The sequence below is a fragment of the Mustelus asterias genome, chromosome 19 (assembly GCF_964213995.1).
Source record: "Mustelus asterias chromosome 19, sMusAst1.hap1.1, whole genome shotgun sequence".
NCBI lineage: Eukaryota > Metazoa > Chordata > Chondrichthyes > Carcharhiniformes > Triakidae > Mustelus > Mustelus asterias.
The window spans coordinates 70,297,522-70,321,027 of NC_135819.1; the positions used below are offsets into that span (position 1 = coordinate 70,297,522).

Here is a 23,506-nt window from a genome sequence, read left to right on the forward strand (position 1 = left end):
ATCCGCTGTGATCAGATTGAATGGTAGAGCAGGGTGAAGGGCTGAATGGCCTACTCCTGCTCCTAGTTTCTATGCTTCTATCTCCAATGAGACTTGAGCAAGTAGTGAAACCAGTCAGGGTTTGAACCACAGCAGGAACAAGTCCTATTGTATCCTTTCCTACCATTCATGCAAGCGTGTTTTCGAAACAAGACCTATTGAGTTTTATTTTATACTCATTCGTGCAACATGGGCGTCGCTGGCTAGGCCAGCATTTATTGCCCATCCCTCGTCACCCTTGAACTGAGTGTCTCACTAGGCCTTTTCAGAGGACAGTTGAGAGTCAACCATGATGCTATGGCTCTGGAGTCGCAAGTAGACTAGATCAGGTAAAGGAAGGCAGATTTCCTTCCCTGAAGGACATTGGTGATCAAGCTGATTTCCCCCCACTCTGTAGTAGCACCCCTCCTTATTCCAGAGGCATCATGGTCAATGATAGTGGCCCCTGCTCATCGTCATTGGTGAACTCTGGGCAATATGCGAGAGTAGAACCTGGAATATTCCTGTTCCGAACAGCTCAGGAGGGCTGGGCAAGTATAAGATCAGGACTCCAAAACTAAAGGCAATTTCATGGGTACAGAGAGGGGAGAGCTAAAACTCTGAGTGACTAATGTGTGCTCATGTAAAAATAAACTGTAATTGATTTGCGAAGGGAAAGAAGGATGCCCAACAAAAAGGGAGAGTTTATTTAAAGTGAGATGAGAGGTGGGGAGGGGGGGGGGGGGGGATAATAAATGGAAGCTCCAGACTAACATTTGGCAGCACAAAGTTGGCAGTTCTTCAACAGTTGCCCCCAACTGACACGTTGATAAATGAGGCAGTCAGAGAGCTGGAGAGTTGTGGCTGGATTCCGAGAAGCAGCAGTCTGTTCTCGATGAGTGGGATCGTGCCTGATTGCCGAGTCCCCAACAGTCGCTGCTTCATCCCAGGAGCCGGGAACAGCCTGTTCTCCCTGGATCCCAGCCACGGTGCTGCTGCAGCCCTCTGCAACATGTGCAGACTGCTTTTCGCATAGCTTCCTGGCGCGCCCGTCCTCGATTGGGTGCCGAGACTGGTGGTCGCCATCGTGACGTGGCATTTGGAAGTAGACCTTGGCACGGGCACGCGTTGACACCAGCCGGGCTGTTTTCCAAGGCGTGGGAATTGATGCCATATCCTCGGGAGCAAGATGCCAAAAATCAAAGAGGGTTTCCTGAGAGGTGTGTGGTGATGTTTCCTCTCAGCTTTACACTGAATATTTTAAAAGTGTCAAATTCCTCCATGGCCCACTCCTCCGTTACCTCTCCTCTGGCTCTACAACCCTCCAAGAGCTCTACGTCCCTCCAAATCTGACTTCCTGATTATCCCCAATAGACCCAACATGTCCAACCTTTCTTCATTAGATAAGCCCCTCATCCCAGAGTAAATTGAGTGAACCTTTTCAGGACTGCTTCGAACACAATTGTATCATTTTTCAAATAAGGAGAATAAAAGTGTTCACAGTGTTCCAGATGTGGTCTCACCAAGGCTCTTACCCCAGCGTAGTCTGTAAATATTCCGTGTTTGCAAAACATAGACCAAGAATATTATCGCCAACAACAGTCCCACAAAGCAAATTTAGGACCTTTTAGAACATAGAACATAGAACATAGAACAGTACAGCACAGAACAGGCCCTTCGGCCCACCATGTTGTGCCGAGCTTTATCTGAAACCAAGATCAAACTATCCCACTCCCTATCATCCTGGTGTGCTCCATGTGCCTATCCAATAACCGCTTAAATGTTCCTAAAGTGTCTGACTCCACTATCACTGCAGGCAGTCCATTCCACACCCCAACCACTCTCTGCATAAAGAACCTACCTCTGATATCCTTCCTATATCTCCCACCATGAACCCTATAGTTATGCCCCCTTGTAATAGCTCCATCCACCCGAGGAAATAGTCTTTGAACGTTCACTCTATCTATCCCCTTCATCATTTTATAAACCTCTATTAAGTCTCCCCTTAGCCTCCTCCGCTCCAGAGAGAACAGCCCTAGCTCCCTCAACCTTTCCTCATAAGACCTACCCTCCAAACCAGGCAGCATCCTGGTAAATCTCCTCTGCACTCTTTCCAGTGCTTCCACATCCTTCTTATAGTGAGGTGACCAGAACTGCACACAATATTCCAAATGTGGTCTCACCAAGGTCCTGTACAGTTGCAGCATAACCCCACGGCTCTTAAACTCCAACCCCCTGTTAATAAAAGCTAACACACTATAGGCCTTCTTCACAGCTCTATCCACTCCATTAAAGAAGCTTCTAGAAAAGCAGATTGTCGCAGTTGTTGCTGATGTGACCTGTTGGTGAACTAGTGGGAATGCAATCCTTTGAAATATTTAATTCTTAAGAATGTGATTTTGTTACTGGGTTGTGAGTTAGGTAGCAAACTAGGCATTGTCCTATCGTTCCTTAGAAGAGGAGTTTCACCCCCTTTAGTGTGCAATCAGTGATTGAAAATGGGGAGTGCTCTCGTTAACGATGGGGGAACAGTTGGGAGGGGTCACTGAAACAGCTGTCTCTGAGGAGTGTTGGTTGGCCTGACTTGCTAACGATTGTGCTTTCTTTCTGACAGGTGACCATCAAGTGGTGCAGCTTCACCTGAAGTCCAAGGAGACGGGCATGGCCTTTGCTAGCACCAGCTTTGTCTTCTACAACTGCAGTGTCCACCATTCGTAAGTTAGCTTGGATCTTTCTTCTAGTTGTCCCCCTTCAGCAACACTCCTTCATGCAATGGGTCATTGGTGCACTCTGCCAAGGGCCATGTTTTATTTCCATGAGGGTTTATACTGACTGACCCAATGAGAATAACAGAACAACTTGCATTTATATATTCACTTAACTTTCCATGCTGTAACGAGTAACCACCATATCAGCTGGGATAAGCATGATTATGGCCTTTGGCTGAAGAGTTTGTGATTAATGAGTCTGCCAATCTGTCCTCTACTTCAAACTGTTCTCCAAGAAAGAGTACAGAGGCAGTCAGGAATGCGATGGAACATTTTCCATTTGTTTGGATGAGTGCAGCTCCCACATCACCCAGGACAAAGCAGCCCACTTGATTGGCACCCCATCCACCACCTTAGTCATTCACCCAACCCATCACCAGTGCACAATGAGAGCAGTGTGTACCGCACGGTGGCACAGTGGTTCGCACCATTGCCTCACAGCGCCAGGGACCCAGGTTCAAACCCGGTCTCGGGTCACTGTCTGTGTGGAGTTTTCACATTCTTCCTGTGTCTGCATGGGTTTCCTTCCACAGTCCGAAGATGTGCGGGTTAGGTGGATGGGCCATGCTAAATTGACCCTAGTGTCAGAGAGATTAGCAGGGTAAATATGTGGGATTACGGGAATAGGGCCTGAGAGGGATTGTGGTTGGTGCAGGCTCGATGGGCAGAATGGCCTCCTTCTGCACTGTAGGGATTCTATAATTCTATGATCCACCAGATGCGCTGCAGAAACACAGCAAGTCCTCTTCAACAGCATCTTCCAAACCCCTGACCTCTACCAGCCACAAGGACAGGGGCAGTAGGTGCTTGGGAACATCACCACCTGCACACACCATCCTGTCTTGGAAATATATTGTTTTCCTTCACTGGGTTAACACCCCAGAACCCCCTCCCTAACCGCATTGTGGATGTACCTACATTACATGAACTGCAGCAGTCCAAGAAGGTGACTCACCACCACCTTCTCAAGGGCACTTAAAGTTGGGCAATGAAGTTGGCCTAGCCAGCGATGCCCACACGCTCTGGACGAATACGAAAAGAAGGATAAATGTACCTCACTAAACGTGGACAGAACTGCAATCTCTGCTTCAGCTGTGCTTAAGCTCAACTCAAAGCAGACACCTTGAGGCACTTTGTTTACTGACGGAAGCTCAAAGGCTACCAGTTCCAAGAAAGGCCACAACTAAGGTCATAACTCAACTTGATAAATCATCATATCGACTTTGAAACCAAGAACAGGGGATGCTGGAAAAATTCAGCAAGTCTGGCAGCATCTCTCAGGAGAGAAAGAGAGTTAATGTTTTGAGTGTGGATCCTTTGTTAGAACTTAAAGGAGGGAGAATGTAGAAGCTGCAACATAAAGTAGCAACTCTAAGAATAAATGACAGATGGCTGGGTATGATTTTGATTTGATTTGATTAATTATTGTCACATGTATTAGTATATAATGAAAAGTATCAATTCTGGCATGCTATACAGACAAAGCATACTGTTCATAGAGAAGGAAACGAGACTGTGCAAAACGTGGTGTTACAGTCATAGCTAGGGTGTAGAGAAAGATCAACTTAGTGCAAGGTAGGTCCATTCAAAAGAGGGTCCATTCTGAGGGCAGCAGGGAAGAAGCTGTTCTTGAGTCAGTTGGTACGTGACCTCAGACTTTTGTATCTTTTTCCCGATGGAAGAAGGTGGAAGAAAGAATGTCCAGGGTGCATAGGGTCCTTAATTATGCTGGCTGCTCTTCCGAGGCAGCAGGAAATGTAGACCGAGTCAATGGATGGGAGGCTGGTTTGCGTGATGGATTGGGCTACATTCACAACCTTTTGTAGTTTCTTGTGGTCTTGGGCAGAGCAGGAGCCATACCAAGCTGTGATGCATCCAGAAAGAATGCTTTCTATGGTGTATCTGTAAACGTTGGTGAGAGTCGTAACTGACATGCCAAATTTCCTTAGTCTTCTGAGCAAGTAGGGGGTATGAGAGAGGAAGGGGTGTGTTTTGCATCGAGGCTATACATGTATGGAATATTTGAAAAAAGAGAAGGGGGGTGGTTTAAGATGGAGGTGAAAGGTCAAAATCCAAAGTTGTCGAACTCAATATTGAGTCCCAAGGGTTGCAACATGCCCAACCAGGCGATGAGACTGGGCGTCACTGGGCTTCACTGGAGCATTGCAGCAGGCCAAGGATGGACATGTGGTCATGCGAGCAAGGTGCTGAGGTAAAATGGCAAGCGACAGGAAGGTTGGGAGTCACGCTTGCCAACTGAGCAAAGGTGTTCCGCAAAACGGTCGCCCAGGAGATTTCGAGATTGATTTCTCAGCAAGAAAACCAGCTGCCAAATTCAACTCTGTTTTCCTTCCCTTTAATTGAAGAGATGAGACCTGCAGGAAAAAAACAGAAAATATTTTAATAAAATATTTATTGCATGAAAATTAATTTTGCCTTCAATTGCTGGTTAAGATGAAAATTGCTGTCAGTGATGAATTATTTTGTTACTGTGTGCCTGCTCTGCAGTAGTCTTTCACATGTTCGACTTGGTCTATAAAACATTGAATAAAAGATTAAGTAAATAGACTGCAATTAGTGAGGACAATTTAGCAAAAGTGACAGAGCCTGAAATTCTGTCAATCCCCCCGCGATGTTACAGAGAAACATGGAAGGAACATGGAGGAAGCCATTTGGCCCTTCAAGCCTTTTGCACCATTCATTAAGATCATGGCTGATCACCCAACTCAAAAGCCTAATCCTGCTTTTTTTGCAGGTTGATTGGTGGATTTCCCATGGAATTTCCCAGCTTAACTATTGATGCGTGGTTTGAGTGGACTGACCGCAGAATGGTTACAACGCACAAGGTGGCCATTTGACCCATCATGTTCCTGCTGCCTCTCGCAGCTGACTTAGTCCCACTCCCCCACCCTTTCCACATGGCCGTGCTGATTTTGTTTCTGTTCAATGATCCAGTTTCCTGCTAAAAGCCATGTTTGAATTTCCCTCCACCTTGCTGTCAGGCAGCACATTCCAGGTCCTAGCAACTCGCTGTGTAAAACAAATTTTCCTCGTGACACCGTTGCCTCTTTGGTCAATTATTTCAAATTGATGTCCTTTGATTCTTCTGCCAGTGGAATCAGTCTCTCCCTTTCTGCTCTATCTAGAACCCTAATGGTTTTGCCAATCTCCGTCAAATCTCCTCTCAATCTTCTCTCCCCGAAGGTGAGAAGGTTAAGAGGCATCTGGACAGGTACATGAATAGGGAGGGAATAGAGGGATATGGGTCGAGTAAGAGCAGAAGGTTTTTTTTTAGTTAGTGCATCATGATAGGCACAGGCTTGGAGGACCGAAGGGCCTGTTATTGTGTTGTACTTTGTTCTTTAGGACCACCCCAGCCTCTCCAAACTAAAGTCTCTGGCTCCTGGGACCATTTTCAGATCCTTTTTGCACCCTCACACCTTTCCTCTTCTGCTACTCTTAGCATTGGACATGATACTACAGTTGTGATCATAGAATCCCTACGGGCCATTTGGCCCATCGAGCCTGCACCGACAACAATCCCACCCAGGTCCTATCCCTGCAACCCCATGTATTTACTCTGCTGGTCCCCCTGACGCTAAGGGACAATTTAGCATGGCCAATCAACCTAACCTGCACATCCTTGGAGTGTGGGAGGAAACTGGAGCACCCGGAGGAAACCCACGCAGACACGGGGAGAATGTGCAAACTCCACACAGTCACCCGAGGCCGGAATCGAACCCGGCTCCCTGCGGCTGTGAGGCAGCAGCGCCAACCACTGTGCCACCGTGCCGTCCCAAACCAGTGGTTTTTAAATGTTCACCATAACTTGCTTACTTCGATATTCTGCTGCTCTGTTTACAAGGCCATGGAAGCCATATGCCTTTTTAACCACTTTGTCATAGAAGTCATAGAACCCCTACAGTACAGAAAGAGGCCATTCGGCCCATCGAGTCTGCACCGACCACAATCCCACCCAGGCCCTACCCCCACATCTCTACATATTTACCCACTAATCCCTCTCGCCTACGCATCTCAGGACACTAAGGGCAATTTTTTAGCATGGCCAATTAACCTAACCCACACATCTTTGGACTGCTGTTTTGTCGAACTGCTCTGTCCAGGAAGAGAATCCATTTAAATATTAATTATCAATGATTTGTGCACATATACTCCAGGTCTTTCTGCTGCTGCTTTGGACCTGAAATGTGTACATGAATGGACGGACTCTAAACATGTCAATGGCACATTAACCTGGTGGCCATTTTGACAGAGATGCTAACTCACTTAGAAGTCATGGGTTGTTGACTTTTATTTAAAATGGCAGCCATAAAGCATAGTGAATGATTGAATAAAGCTTCCATTTCTTACCCTACACCATCTGAGATCTTGTCAGTCCTCTAATTCTGGACTCTTATCCATTCACAATATTAATTGCTCCATCATTGGTGACCTTGCCTTCAATCCTCTACATCCTCAACACTGGATTACCCTCCCTAAATCTTTTCATCTCTCTACCTCTCTGTCCTCCTTTTAAGGCGCTTCCAAAAGCCTCTTTGACCAAGCTTTAGCTTGCCTGTCCCAACACTGTGCTGTGAAGATCAGTGTCAAATATAGTCAGTGCCCGCATGAAGCACCTTGGAATATTTTCCTACATTAACAAGTGTATCAATACAAGTTATTTTTGTCCTCTGCTCAAATGAGTTCTTGTTTCTCTTTTTCAAAAACGTTGTGCCTCTCCTATTTTCTCCTCTTGGACGTATTATTTTGGACATGCAATTCATCCCACATTATCATTCTAAAATGGATATTCCTCAAGTGAGAAACTTGGCAAGCTATTTGGTAATAAGATGCATCTGGATCATATCCTTACTCTGTGCTACAGACACATGCATGTGCACATGCACACCAACACGCTATAACACATACACCACCCAACACGCACACCAGCACACTCTAACACATATACCAACCCAACATGCACACCAAAAGGCACATCAACATGCGCACGCACACCAACACAACCCATGCATTAATACACGCATGCACGCACACACTCCAATGCATGCACACCAACATACAAACAGCAACACACACGCACACCAGTCTGCACCAGTACAACATGCCAACATAATATGTATACCAACACGCACCCCAACACAACACGCAACACAACACATACACCATTACAACATGCACACCATCACAACAAAACACGCACCCCAACACAACACACCAAGTGTATCTACAGGATGCACTGCAGGTGTCTAGGCTTCATTGTCAACGTCTCCCTAAAGTGTGACATCTGTCACTTAGATGAGGGCAGCAGGTGCATGGGAGCACCACCACCTCTGAGTCACACACTATCCGGACTTGGAACATACATTCACAATTCCTGCATTGCCACTGTGTCAAATTCCATTAGACTGCAGCAGGTCAGGAAGAAGGTCTATTGCTACCTTTTCGGACACATCTGGGAATGTGCTATAAAGCCTCCCCCCACCAAATGATGCCTAGGATGAAAATACTTTCAAAACTTAATTTAAAAACCACTTACAGGCCACACAGTATCCAATGGAGTGAAACCTTGGCTGAACTACCTCCACCCCTCAAATCTACCCCCAGTCCTGGGATGCAGATACCATTGCTGGCTGCTTTACCGGGGCAGCGGGAAGTGTAGACAGTGTCAATGGATGGGAGGCTGGTTTGTGTGATGGATTGGGCTACATTCACGACCTTTTGTAGTTTCTTGCGGTCTTGGGCAGAGCAGGAGCCATACCAAGCTGTGATACAACCAGAAAGAATGCTTTCTACGGTGCATCTGTAAAAGTTGGTGAAAGTCGTAGCTGACACGCCAAATTTCCTTAACACCCTTCACACACAAATAGGTAAAAGTGACTTTAACTGCATCAAGCGATCTTGCGCAGGGTACTGTTTGAAGGAATACTTTAATTTATTCTTGGGGTGTGGGCTTTGTCCATCCCTAATTGTCCTTCAGAAGTTGGTGGTGAGATGATGTCTTGAACCGCTGCAGTCCACGTGGTGTCGGTACACCCACAGAGATGTTAGAGATGGAGTTCCAGGAGACTCGGATAGCATGCAAGAAATGATACTTTTCACTGTATACTAATACATGTGACAATAATAAATCAAATCAAAATCAAATTAATGGTTTGTGGGAATCACAATATCATCAAAATAGTACAGCACAGGAGGCCATTCAACCCATCATGCATGTGCCATCTTATTTAAAGAGTAATTCAGTCGTCCCCACTCCCCTGCTCCTATCCTATATTCCTCCAGTTTTCTCTTCTTCTTTAAATATTTATCCATTTCCTTTCGAATGTTACTATTGAATCAGTTCCACTACTCTGAGAGGCAAGGCATTCCAGATCTTATCCATTTATTCTGCAGAAACAAATTTTTTCCTCATGTTCCAGCTGGTTCTTATGCCAATCACCTTATATCTGTGCAAAATCTTGTTACAAAATCACTGAATCTTTATCACAAGAAGCCATTCGGCCCATCAGGTTTGCACTGGTTGTCTGAAAGAGCATTCTACCTCATTCCACACCCTTGCCGCGTCAAAATATTCTTGCACTTTCTTTCTTTTCAAATCAAATTCCCTTTTGAATACCTCAATCGAACCTGCTTCCACCACACTCTCAGGACGTTTGTTCCAGGCTCCAACCACCCTCTGGTGAAAAATATTTTCTCTGCATCACTGCCGATTATTTTGAATCCGTGTCCTCTCGTTTTTAATGCTTTTTGATGCTCTCTTGAGTGGAACAGTTTCTCACTATTACCTTGTCCTTACACCTCAGGATCTTGAATATCTCTATCAACTCAGATACATGCGTCGTGGTCCATTTTGGTAGGTCAAATGGGATGAAGGAGTACAATATTAAGTGAAAGACCCTTAGTACTGTAGAGGATCAGAAGGACCTTGGGGTTCGGGTCCATAGGACTCTAAAATCGGCACCGCAGGTGGAGGAGGTGGTTAAGAGGCGTATGGTGTGCTGGCCTTTATCAATCGAGGGATTGAGTTTAGGACTCCGGGGATAATGATGCAGCTATATAAGACCCTCGTCAGACCCCACTTGGAGTACTGTGCTCAGTTCTGGTCGCCTCACTATAGGAAGGATGTGGAAAAGATTGAAAGGGTGCAGAGGAGATTTACAAGGATGTTGCCTGGATTGAGTGGCATGCCTTATGAGGATAGGCTGAGGGAGCTCGGTCTTTTCTCCTTGGAGAGACGAAGGATGAGAGGAGACCTAATAGAGGTATATAAGATGTTGAGAGGCATCGATCGGGTGGACTCTCAGAGGCTTTTTCCCAGGGTGGAAATGGCTGCTACGAGAGGACATAGGTTTAGGGTGTTGGGGGGTAGGTACAGGGGAGATGTTAGGGGTAAGTTTTTCACACAGAGGGTGGTGGGCGAGTGGAATCGGCTGCCGTCAGTGGTGGTGGAGGCGAACTCAATAGAGTCTTTTAAGAGACTCCTGGGTGAGTACATGGAGCTTAATAGGATGGAGGGTTATAGGTAGGTCTAGAAGGTAGGGATGTGTTCGGCACAACTTGTGGGCCGAAGGGTCTGTTTGTGCTGTAGTTTTTCTATGTTTCTATGTTTCTAACTCTCCTCTCAGCCTTCTTTTCTCCATGAAAAACAGTCCCAATCTCTTCAATCCACCCTCATAGCTACAGTTGTTTATCACGAATCATTCTTGTGAACATCCTCTGTACTTTCCAATGCCTTCACATCCTTCCTCAAGTACGGGGCGGCATTGTGGCACAGTGGTTAGCGCTGCTGCCTCACAGGGCCAGGGACCTGGATTTGATTCATTGCTTGGGGTCACTGTCTGTGTGGAGTCTGCAAGTTCTCCCGGTGTCTGCATGGATTTCCCCCGGGTGCTCCAGTTTCCTCCCACAGTCCAAAGGGTTTGGTGGATTGGCCACTTTAATTGCCTCATGGCGTCAAGGGACTAGCTAGGGTAAATGCATGGGGTTATGGGAATAGGGCCTGGGTGGGATTGTGATTGGTGCAGACTCGATGGGCCAAATGGCCTCCTTCTGCACTGTAGGGATTCTATGATTCTAAGTATGGCACCCAGAACTGGACACAGTCTCCAGAGGAGGCCTAACTCACGTCTTATACAAATTCAATATGACCTCTTTACTCTTGTGCTCAGTGCCCTCATTAATAAAGTCTAAAATACTATATGCTTTATTAACTGCTCTCTTAACATACTCTGCTGTCTTCAGTGACCTAGTAATATGTCGACTGAGATTCCCCTGTTCATGCACTTCTAATAGAGTTTCTCCCTTTATTCTATATCTCTCCATATACTTTCTGCCAAAATAAATCTCCTCACACTTCTCTGCCTTGAACTTTATCTGCCACTTGTCTCTTCAATCTACCAACATGTCTTTGTCCTTCTGAAGTACAAGATTATCCTCATCACCGTTGACAGTGTTTTCAAACTTGGTGTCATCTGCAACTTTTGAAATCATGTCTTGAACATCATCGTCTTGGTCATTGGGAAGAGTTACTATGCTTCATTCATTTCAGACAGTTTCTTTGTCTAAACCTTCATGACTTTAAACACATTATCAAATCTCCTCTGAACCTTCTCTGCTGTACAAAGAACACCCCAGCTTCTCCAGTGTGGAACTCTTATCTACCATGGACTGGTCCTTAAAGATCACAAACTGTGATTAGAAACTCTTGGGACTGACTAAGTTACATATTCAGCCCAAGACATTTAGAATTGGAACTGCATGAGCTGTTAAGCATGGATCCTTTATTATATTTTCCTAGCAGACTCCCTCTGCTGGTACATGTGTGAATAGGAGCCTCAAGTGGACAAAATTCACTGCACCAATCATAGAAAATTGCAGAACCAAAAGAAGCCATTCAGCCCAGCTGGTTCTTTGAAAGGACATTCTTGTTTTTCCTCAAAACTCCATTTTGTGTTCGTATCCTTCTAAGTTTCTCGTCCTCAGGTGATTGCCCAGCACCCCTTTAAAATTATTTATGGAATCAGCTTCCATCAGCCTTTCAGGCAGAGCATTTCAGATACCAAAAACTCCCCAAGTAGAAGACGCTCTCCTCGTTTCCCTTCTAGATCTCATGCTGGTGGTTTTAAATTCATGACTGACCCACTTGCCAGAGGGAATTAGTTTTTCCACGGCCCACTCTATCAGAAACGTCTCAACGTTTGAGGAAGCAATGTAGGATTAATCAGAGTTCAATTACTATTTGCTGAAAGATTGGATGGTACTGGTAAATTTCTGTTTCTAGGTCAGAGAGAACAGCTGGCACGTTTTTTGTTATCTCTTTAAAGTCTGATAGCTCAACATTTCACCTTAGTGAGGCTGGGTCCGAATTAGCTGAAAGTGGCCCGAATTTAAACATTTGTAGATTGTGCCGTGTCCTGAGGAGATTCATGAGCTTGTCTGTTTTGTCTAACCAGGTGCCTATCGTGTGTGAACAGCCCCTATCAGTGCCACTGGTGTAAATATCGACACATGTGCACACATGACCCACGGACGTGCTCCTTCCAAGAGGGACGGGTTAAAATTTCAGAGGTAAGGACATTTTCCTTTTTTTTTAACCCTCTCCTCCCCTGTCTGGACCAGTTAAAGTTATATCAGCTGAAAACTCACAAAGTTTAAAACGTTTTTTTATTAGTCACAAGTCGGCTTAGATTAATACTGCAATGAAGTTACTGTGAAATTCCCCTAGCCGCCACACTCCGGCGCCTGTTCGGGCACATTGACGGAGATTTTAGCATGGCCAATTCACCTAACCTGCACATCTTTGGAAGAATGTGAGATTGAGATGGGGGCAATTCATTGAATGCCTACAGTGCAGAAGAGGCCATTTGGCCCATCATGTCCACACTGACACTCTGATCCAATGTCTTACCCAGTTGCTTTCTCTTGCCTTATCCCCATAACCTCACACTTCCTATGACTAATTCATCTAATTTACACATCTTGGGACACTAAGGAGCGATTTACCGTGGCCAATCCATCCAACATCCATCCCCAAGCTTTCCCCCAGGTCGGTGGTGACGTTCACGAGGGGTCATAGGTTCAAGGTGAAGGGGGGGAGGTTTAACACAGATATCAGAAGGACATATTTGACATAGAGGGTGGTGGGGGCCTGGAATGCGCTGCCAGGCAAGGTGGTGGAGGCGGACACACTGGGAACGTTTAAGACTTATCTAGATAGCCATATGAACGGAGTGGGAATGGAGGGATACAAAAGAATGGTCTAGTTTGGACCAGGGAGCGGCACGGGCTTGGAGGGCCGAAGGGCCTGTTCCTGTGCTGTATTGTTCTTTGTTCTTTGTTATGGAATCATTTCCCATTTCCCAACATCTTCAGACAGTGGGAGGAAACCAGAGCACCCAGAGGAAACCCACGCAGACACGGGGAGAATGTGCAGACTTCACACAGACAGTGACCCAAGTCGGGAATCGAACCCGGGTCCCTGGTGCTGTGAGGCAGCAGTGCTAATTACTGTGCCACTGGTCTGGTTTCTTCCCACAGTCCAAAGATGTGCAGATTAGGTGGATTGGCCATGCTAAATTGCTCCTTAGTGTCCGGGGATTAGCAAGGTAAATACGTGGGGTTATGGGGATAGGGCCTGGGTAGGATTGTTGTCGGTGCAGGCTTGATGGGCCGAATGGTCTCTTGTGCATTGTAGAGATTTTATTACTTTAGCCTTTTTGATTCCTTTTGCCACCTGTTCATGCTTAAAATAATTCATGCCCTTGTAAAATTTCTGCACCATCCGAGTGGTGGTCGTTGATTATTTTTTCCAAGGCAGATCAAGTCATTTGACTGTTGAAAAGTCCTTGCTCTTGCAAGAAAATATTGAACACATTTTTGCTTTGAGAATCTGGTAAAGGAGGAGGTTTGGAACCTAATCTGACCTTGGATGTGTTTAAAGTGCAGCTGTTTCGCCGAGGTAGTTTTGGTTTCAGGTCGAGTTCTGTAATGGTGGGCAGCATGGTGGCAGAGTGGGTGAGCACTGCTGTCTCACAGCACCAGGGACCCAGGTTCGATTCCCGGCTCGGGTCACTGTCTGTGCGGAGTCTGCACGCTCTCCCCGTGTCTGCGTGAGTTTCTTCCAGGTGCTCCGGTTTCCTCCCACAGTCCAAAAGACGTGCTGCTTAGGTGCATTGGCCATGCTAAGTTCTCCCTCAGTGTTACCCGAACAGGCACCGGAGTGTGGCGACTCTGGGATTTTCACAGTAACTTCATTGCAGTGTTAATGTAAGCCTACTTGTGACAATAATAAATAAACTTAAACTTAAATCACAGTCTCTGTGTCGAATCGAAGTCTCAAGGGAAGGGAAGCAAATTCCCTGGTGGACTTACTGCTCCAGGTTGGTACCATGTGGAGTGTGAACCCAGCGCGGTACCAAGGCAGGTATTAATCTGAGTTGCTAATCCCCTGGGATCATCTTGGAGTCTCTGGCAATTAAGAATTAATCAAGTTAAAAAGGAGCGTGGTTATTTAATTTGCTGCTTTCAGTTCTTAGCTATTGAATATTGCAGATGATTGAAAAAGGATATTTGATTGACAGCCAAATATTCCATAGTTAAGAACCTCCTTGCTTTTTAATTGGAAGCAAATTACTGCGGATGCTGGAATCTGAAACCAAAAGAGAAAATGCTGGAAAATCTCAGCAGGTCTGACAGCATCTGTGAGGAGAGAAAAGAGCTGACATTTCGAGTCTAGATGACCCTTTGTCAAAGCTCAAAGAACAAAAGAACAAAGAACAATACAGCACAGGAACAGGCCCTTCGGCCCTCCAAGCCCGCGCCGCTCCCTGATCCAAACTAGACCATTCTTTTGTATCCCTCCATTCCCACTCCGTTCATGTGGCTATCTAGATAAGTCTTAAACGTTCCCAGTGTGTCCGCCTCCACCACCTTGCCCGGCAGTGCATTCCAGGCCCCCACCACCCTCTGTGTAAAATACGTCCTTCTGATATCCGTGTTAAACCTCCCCCCCCTCACCTTGAACCTATGACCCTTTGTGAACGTCACCACCGACCTGGGAAAAAGCTTCCCACCGTTCAGCCTATCTATGCCTTTCATAACTTTATACACCTCTATTAGGTCACCCCTCATCCTCCGTCTTTCCAGTGAGAACAACCCCAGTTTACCCAATCTCTCCTCATAACTAAGCCCTTCCATACCAGGCAACATCCTGGTAAACCTTCTCTGCACTCTCTCTAAAGCTAAGGCATAGAAAATGGGAGATATTTATACTGCAGGGGGAGGGAATGAAAGATGAATCATAGCCACAGAAACAAGGGGAAAGGCTGCTAATGGCAGTCCATAGTGCTTCAAGTTGCCAAAGCCCTCAGTTTGGGAGTACCTCTTTGCCCTTTCACCTCGCTTTCCCCCTTTAAGACACTCCTCTAAACCTCTCTCTTTGACCATGCTTTTGGCCATCAACCCTCATACCCCCTTCTGTGGCTTGGTGTCACACTTGGATTTAGAATGCTCCTGTGGAGTGCCTAGGGACATTGTATTTCGTTAAAAGGTGCTAAATAAATATAAGTTGTTGTTCTTGTCCTTATTAATGAGCTGGAAAGAAAAACAAGCAGCTGGGAGGTTAATGAGGTCACCATTCTGGGCGTTGTGTCTGGGAATCTTAGACTTCCAACCATCGACATAAATAAACACTCATTCACAGGAAAACTGGACTTCCTGCGACAGGGCAATGACTGGATGAGACAGATTTTAAGGGCCTAACTTCAAAGCCAACAAGAAGCTATGTTTGGAAATCGTGCATTTTTGTTGAAAGAAAATCTGTAATTATGTTTTTTTCTCTTGGCAGTGACAGGGGTGTGATAAAAGAGCTTCGCTCGTACAGAGTCACGGGGGCAATTCTGCCTACTTACTGATGGATGATGCTTTGAACTAGTCTTCGAGAAGTTTATCCACTAGTTATTAGTTGAGGATGCTGGATGAGTGTTGCCAGACAGAATTTGGAAAGCCAGCTGAGTAAAATGTCAGTGAAAACCCAGCAACTCCTACGCTTCCTTGGCCATCAAGCCAAGGGTAGGGAACTAAGCCAAACAAGTCAGGAAGAACCTAGGTCTGATCTGGCTCTGATCTGATCTTAGGCAGGCTTTATATTGATTCATTCTCAGGAAATGTGTATCATTGGCAAGGCTGGCATTTATTACCATTGAGGAGATATTGGTGAGCTTCCTTCTTGAGCCATTGCTTCCTTCTTGAGCCTTCTGGTGAAGGCGGTCCCACAGTGCCGCTAGCGAGAAAGTTCCAGGGTTGTGATGATGATGGGACAGCCAATGTGTTTCCAGGTCAGGATGATGTGTGGCCTCGAGGAGAACATGGAGGTAGTGGTGTTTGCATTTGCCTGCTGCCACTGTTCCTCGAGCTACTCAAAGGTCACGGGATTGGTGGAGATGGGAGGAAACATTAAGTTGGTGTCAGCATCGTAGGGCAAGATGGGGAAGCATTTCAGCAGCGTGGGGAGAGGGGAATGGAAATCAGACCGGGTTCCTACACCTGATTAACAGTAGGGGAGGTGGGGTGGCGTAGGCGTATTGTCACTGGACTAGTACTCCAGAAACCCAGAGTAATTCTCTGGGGATCCGGATTCAAATGCCACCATGGCAGATGGGGAAATTTGAATTCAATTTTTAAAAAATTCTGGAGTTAAAAGTCTACTGATGACCATGGAAGTATTGTCGATTGTTGCAAAAACCCATCTGCTTCACTAATGTCCTTGAGGGAAGGAAATCTGTGGTTCTTACCTGGGTCTGGCCTACATGTGACTCCAGAGCCACAGCAATGAGGACTCTTAAATTCCCTCAGGCTGGGCAATAAACGGCCATAAGACCATAAGACATAGGAGCGGAAGTAAGGCCATTCGGCCCATCGAGTCCACTCCACCATTCAATCATGGTTGATTTCAACTCCATTTACCCGCTCTCTCCCCATAGCCCTTAATTCCTCGAGAAATCAAGAATTTATCAATTTCTGTCTTGAAGACGCTCAACGTCTCGGCCTCCACAGCCCTCTGTGGCAATGAATTCCACAGACCCACCACTCTCTGGCTGAAGAAATTTCTCCTCATCTCTGTTCTAAAGTGACTCCCTTTTATTCTAAGGCTGTGCCCCCGCGTCCTAGTCTCCCCTGCTAATGGAAACAACTTCCCTACGTCCATCCTATCTAAGCCGTTCATTATCTTGTAAGTTTCTATCAGATCTCCCCTCAACCTCCTAAACTCCAATGAATATAATCCCACGATCCTCAGACGTTCATCGTATGTCAGGCCTACCATTCCTGGGATCATCCGTGTGAATCTCCGCTGGACCCGCTCCAGTGCCAGTATGTCCTTCCTGAGGTGTGGGGCCCAAAATTGCTCACAGTACTCCAAATGGGGCCTAACCAGTGCTTTATAAAGCCTCAGAAGTACATCCCTGCTTTTGTATTCCAAGCCTCTTGAGATAAATGACAACATTACATTTAACGAATTTAACATCCCTTTAACGAATAAGAAGAAAATCAGTGGTTCCTAATGGACAGTGCACGTGGGTACATTTGTTGATGTAATAAGATCATAAGATGTAAGAGCAGAATTAGGCCATTCGGCCCATCGAGTCTGCTCCGCCATTCAATCATGGCTGATATGATTCTCATCTCCATTCTCCTGTCTTCTCCCGTAACCCTTGATCCCCTTATTGATCAAGAACTAACCTATCTCTATCTTAAAGACACTCAATGACCTGGCCTCAGCAGCCTCCTGTGGCAATGAGTTCTACAGATTCACCACCCTCTGGCTGAAGAAATGACCAAAGCTGCTCTAGAAGGACACCAAACTCAAATAGCCCATTCATGTGATGGCAAATGTAGCAAGTTTATGCTCCTGACAGGGCTTGTGAGTTGGTGACAAGGCTACAACACTATAGCCCAGAGGCTCTGGTCCACATTTTGGCCGAACGAGGTTCCTTGCTGAGAACATAGTCCTGCTGAAATTTATTTGGGCGAAGCTTGCTCATGTCTTTAAGGTAAGATGACACTGAGAATGAGCAAGAAAGACTCCAGACAGTTGACACTTAAGATCAGGGCAGCATCTTTCACCGAGAGAGGAAAGAAAATCCATAATCGCTTGCTCTTACAATGACTGTTTTGCAGGCGCCTTCCATCAGTGAGTTGTGATGATTGACATACCTAATTAACACACATGGGTTTTGTATCTGAACTGGAGACAGTAATAAGGTTATTGTTAATTCAGAGATGTTACTGCAGTCTTGACTACTCAATAGATCTTCTTTCTGCTCTTTTGGAAATCTGCCCATACTCAAAACAGAGATTGCAATATGAAACCAAGTAAAATTCAATTGCAGACTTACAGCAGGGAGTGTCATGTGTGCAAATGTTTCTCCTTCATTTATCCCAGGACCAGGGTGAAAGCCAGTGTTCTGTTGTAACTGTAGTATAAGGGTGCGGCACATACGGGGTTAACGTGGGGCTGCCCACACAGTGGTACAGGACACAGGTCTGGAGTAAGTGCGGTGCTGAGCAGAGACAGGTTGAGACCTGGGCTGGAGTTTTCCAGTCTCGCATGCCCTCCTGCCAGTGAAAACGGAGAATTTGACACTCAGCCAAATCTCCGTTCATAGCGGCGGGACTGGAGAATCCCAGCTACAGGCGAGGTTGGAGAATTCTGGCCCTAAGCATGGAGATGGCTCCTAACCCGCAACCTTTACTGCATGTGTCACAAGTTTGACTTATTAACAAAGACTTAAGGTGGTATTTAACCAGGCAGAATATAAGAAAGGAGCTGGCAAGAAGGACGCCAAGAAAGTCATCAAGAAGCTGGCACCTAAGGGCGGCAAGAAACTGAAGAGAAGCAGGGAGGAGAATTACTCCATCTACAAGGTCATGAAGCAGCTTCACCCTGACACTGGCGACACCCTCAAGGCCATGATCATCTGGAACTCGTTCATCAATTACATCTTTGAGTGCAATGCAGGCGAGGCTTCCCGTCTGGCCCATTCTAACAAGTGGCAGACCATCAACTCCTGGGAGATCCAGACTGTGCGCCTGCTACTGCTCGGGGAACTGGCCAAGAATGCCATGTCAGAGGGGACGCAGGCACTGACCAAGTGCACCAGCTCCAAGTGAAACTTCACCAGATCTGCTTAAATAAAAACAAAACATAGTGAAGATTATGAAGACCTCTTTAAGAGACATCCTTCTGTAGCCCATAACCTCCCAACAGTAACCATAGCACGAATGTTAGGAATGGTTCGGTCTTATTATGATAAATTGTATATTTGAGATTATCTGGTGAGAGTTGGGGTTTTACTCTGGAAAGATGTCAGCATTGTTGTCACATTTTAGAATTGTGGCCAGTAACCAGAATGATATAACAAGGTCTTTCTTTTGCTCATATAGTTCCCCTGAAAAGTTGCAATATTTTATTTCCACTTGTTTGCCCTTGTTGGTTCATCACTGGGGGCATCGGCACACAACCTGTGTGTGTTTTTATACATTAACTTTAGTATCATGACATTGCAAAGACTGGCAAATCGATTTGATGTCTGCACTTGTCACAACTTGCGAAATAAACCATGTGAAAATTCCTGCAGGGAAGGGTGGGAGGTTCAGATGGGAGTGCCACATTTACAATGTGGAAATCAGGGAGAAATCTAACACAGCTTTGTGTTTGGGTTGTAACCTCTGTGTTGTGCCAAAACAGGTTAAAAGGTATCCGGGTCCCCCTTGGGATCTCATGCCGTTTGTACTTTGTGGACTAACTTGTTACCCAGGCTGCTTCCAGATTGTTGTACAGCCCAACTGGTTCAGAAATGTCCTTCAGGAAACCTCCATCTGACCCGTGACCCCTGGTTCTCTGGAATAGCACAGCTGGCTTGTCGGTTGTAAAGAGAAGGGTGTGGTGGAGATCCTGTGTTATCTTGTCAGGACAGCTAAGGACGGGACATAAATGTAACTTTGCCAGCGTCATCCATATATGAAGAAATATAATGCAAGTGTCTTGTTTGCAGGGTTTTGTTTTGATTTTTGTGGTAGCCAAGGCCAGGGCACCATCCCGTAACTCCAGATAGTCGCATTTGGGACATCTGCTCTTTAAGCAGCAGGTGCATTTGTCCAATAACGAGCCCTCTGCGTGGCATTCTCTGTCTTATCTCACATTGTTAATGTTCGGAAAACCTTGAGTTTGGGGAGTGAATGGGACAGATAATGAGAAGCCTTGGAACGGGCTGCGTTTCTTTGTCACAGTTTTATTCTGCAGCTCCTACGTGACGGGAGGATTTGTCTCCCGCTCCGAGATTTGCCTTGCTTGTATTTTCTGGCTGGTCTTTGGCCCGAACGTCTGTCCGATAACAACCATTGGCTGTGCCCCATATCAAAACAGAGAGAACCGCGAGGTCACTGGCCTCCTTGAACTTCCTCTTTTATTTAAACTGTAAACTTTGTAACAGATATGAGTATGGTTCATTGATCCGAGCGTCACCAGTTCCAGAATCTTCCCAGTATCATTACCTAAGTTCACCAGTAACTTAGGGCAGAGATTATGGACTCAACCTGAGATTTGAGCCCAGAATTTGTTGCAGTGCAGAGGAAGCTCTGCATTGTCGGAGGAGCCATTTTTGGGTGTTAGACGCTAAACAAGACTTTGCTTGCATTGGATAGAACATAGAACATAGAAGAACATAGAACAGTACAGCACAGAACAGGCCCTTCAGCCCACGATGTTGTGCCAAGCTTTATCTGAAACCAAGATCAAGCTATCCCACTCCCTATCATCCTGGTGTGCTCCATGTGCCTATCCAATAACCGCTTAAATGTTTCTAAAGTGTCTGACTCCACTATCACTGCAGGCAGTCCATTCCACACCCCAACCACTCTCTGCGTAAAGAACCTACCTCTGATATCCGTCCTGTATCTCCCACCACGAACCCTATAGTTATGCCCCCTTGTAATAGCTCCATCCACCCGAGGAAATAGTCTTTGAACGTTCACTCTATCTATCCCTTTCATCATTTTATACACCTCTATTAAGTCTCCCCTCAGCCTCCTCCGCTCCAGAGAGAACAGCCCTAGCTCCCTCAACCTTTCCTCATATGACCTACCCTCCAAACCAGGCAGCATCCTGGTAAATCTCCTCTGCACTCCTTCCAGCGCTTCCACATCCTTCCTATAGTGAGGTGACCAGAACTGCACACAATATTCCAAATGTGGTCTCACCAAGGTCCTGTACAGTTGCAGCATAACCCCACGGCTCTTAAACTCCAACCCCCTGTTAATAAAAGCTAACACACTATAGGCCTTCTTCACAGCTCTATCCACTTGACTGGCAACCTTTAGAGATCTGTGGATATGGACCCCAAGATCTTTCTGTTCCTCCACAGTCTTCAGAACCCTACCTTTGACCCTGTAATCCACATTTAAATTTGTCCTACCAAAATGAATCACCTCACATTTATCAGGGTTAAACTCCATTTGCCATTTTTCAGGATGTTAGAGATACTCTAGCATCATTTGAAGAATGGGGGCAGTTCTTCTGATGTCATTGCCAATATTTATCTTTCATAGAATCATAGAAACCCTACAGTGCAGAAAGAGGCCATTTGGCCCATCGAGTCTGCACCGACCACAGTCCCACCCAGGCCCCTTCCCCATATTCCTACATATTTACCCGCTAATCCCTCTAACCTACGCATTTCAGGACACTAAGTGGCAATTTAGCATGGCCAACCAACCTAACCCGCACATCTTTGGACTGTGGGAGGAAACCGGAGCATCCAGAGAAAACCCACGCAGACACGAGGAGAATGTGCAAACTCCACACAGACAGTGACCCAAGCCGGGAATCGAACCCAGGTTCCTGGAGCTGTGAAGCAGCAGTGCTAACCACTGTGCTACCGTGCCGCCCTTACTCTTTCGACTAACTCTTCAATCAGGTGATCTGGTCGTTTATTTCCTTGCTGTCTGAGGGAGCTTGCTATGTGCAAATTGGCTGCCACATTTCCTTCATTGCAACTGTGGGGGGATTTCGACCCCCTCCCCCCCCTTCCAAAAACAAACTAATTGTCCAAAGGGCAGAAAAATGGGATATTTTTCCATTTATTTGGACAAACTTAGTCGGTTGAATCTCCGGCGTTCTGTGATGCACAGCGTCCGCTGGGGGATTCACGTCGCGAGTGGGGCAGGCAAGAACTAGGTCTGTCCCAGTAGGCCCGCCTCCTGAACGTCGGTCTCCCGATGGCTTCCCCAACCACTCCCCCCCCCGCCCCCGCACCCGATCGACGGCTCTGACCCCACCCCCCTGATTCCTTATCCTGACTCACTGCGCCCCCACCTGATTGCCGACCTTGACCACCCCCCCCCCCCCCCCCCCCCCCCCCCCGCCCCGATCGCCGGCCCCAACTACCCTCCCTGATGACTAACCCGATCTCTCCCCCCCACCTCATGGCCAGCCCCGATCGTCCCCCTCGCTCCCCCCACCGATCGCTGAGCAGAATGTGCAGTGGTTCCGCCCCCCCCGCCCACCACCACCACAGCAGGCCCTGCCCCCTCAGACCTTGCCACAGTTCCCAATGGTGGGGAGAATCCAGAACTAGGGGGTCATAGTTTGAGGGTGAGGGGTAAACCTTTTAGAACTGAGGTGAAGAGAAGTTTCTTCACTCAGAGGGTGGTGAATGTGTGGAATTCACTACCACAGAATGTAGTCGAGACCAAAATGTTGTGTGATTTCAAGAAGAAATTAGATATAGCTCTTGGGGCTAAAGAGATCAAGGAATATAGCGAGGAAGGCCGGATGCGAATGAATGGCAGAGCAGGTTCAAAGGGCTGAATGTCTTACTCCTGCCTCTAGTTTGTATGCTTCTATGTGCCAGGTTGGCAGTGCTCAAGGGGCAACCCCCCTGCCCCCGACCTCCCAGGGGGGCCTCAGTGGCCTCTGTCCCCACCAGCAAGGCTGTTGTTGGGGACCAGCTTTAATCTTCGCTGGTGGGAACCTCCCCCGGTGTGGGCAGAAAGATTTGCAAGCCCGATCGATACCATCCCGGGCTCGCTAATGATATTCAAAGGCTGATTTCAATATGGTAATCAGCCTTGCGCTGTTTCCCTGCGAACACCATAGAAAATGCCCGGGAAAGTCTCGTTACAGCCCTCCTACTGGTATCCTCTGGACTCAAAATGTCAGCTTATTTTCTCTCCTTACAGATGCTGCCAGACCTGCTGAGATTTTCCAGCATTTTCTCTTCTGGTGTCTGATAATGTTGTTTCTGTGTGGAGTGATACTGTTTCCCTTGAACTACATTGCTGCTCTTCTAAATATATAAGAACATAAGAAATAGGAGTAGATGTAGGCCTTTAGGCCCCTGCAGCCTGCTTCAGCAGTCAATCAGATCACGACTGGCCTGATGTGACCTTAACTCCACTTTTCTGCCTGTCCCCTCCTTTGTCTGCTCTGTCTGGTGTCCAGTATTCTTGGCCCCTGGTAATGACTACCTAGATTTGTCAAGGGGCAGGAGTCAACCTACTCCCAGTCTTATTTAAATATTCTGAGGCTTGGGGCCTAGCATTTAGCTTCCTGTACAGGTTTAACACCAACCGGCTGAGTTTCTCTGGGGCCTTGGGAAATCCAGGCAATCCAAGGTAAATGAGAACTGTTTCAGGAAGAAAAT

At 46.5% G+C, this 23,506-nt stretch overlaps 1 protein-coding gene across 1 annotated transcript in view; it reads left to right on the forward strand.

Moving 5' to 3' along the window:
* The window catches only part of plxna4 (plexin A4), a 689,385-nt gene that overhangs the window by 508,450 nt on the left and 157,429 nt on the right, over positions 1-23,506 (forward strand). The window contains exons 8-9 of the mRNA XM_078235826.1: positions 2,633-2,732; positions 12,260-12,374. Of these exons, the coding sequence (XP_078091952.1) occupies positions 2,633-2,732; positions 12,260-12,374 (215 nt within the window). The remainder of the gene's footprint in view (positions 1-2,632; positions 2,733-12,259; positions 12,375-23,506) is intronic.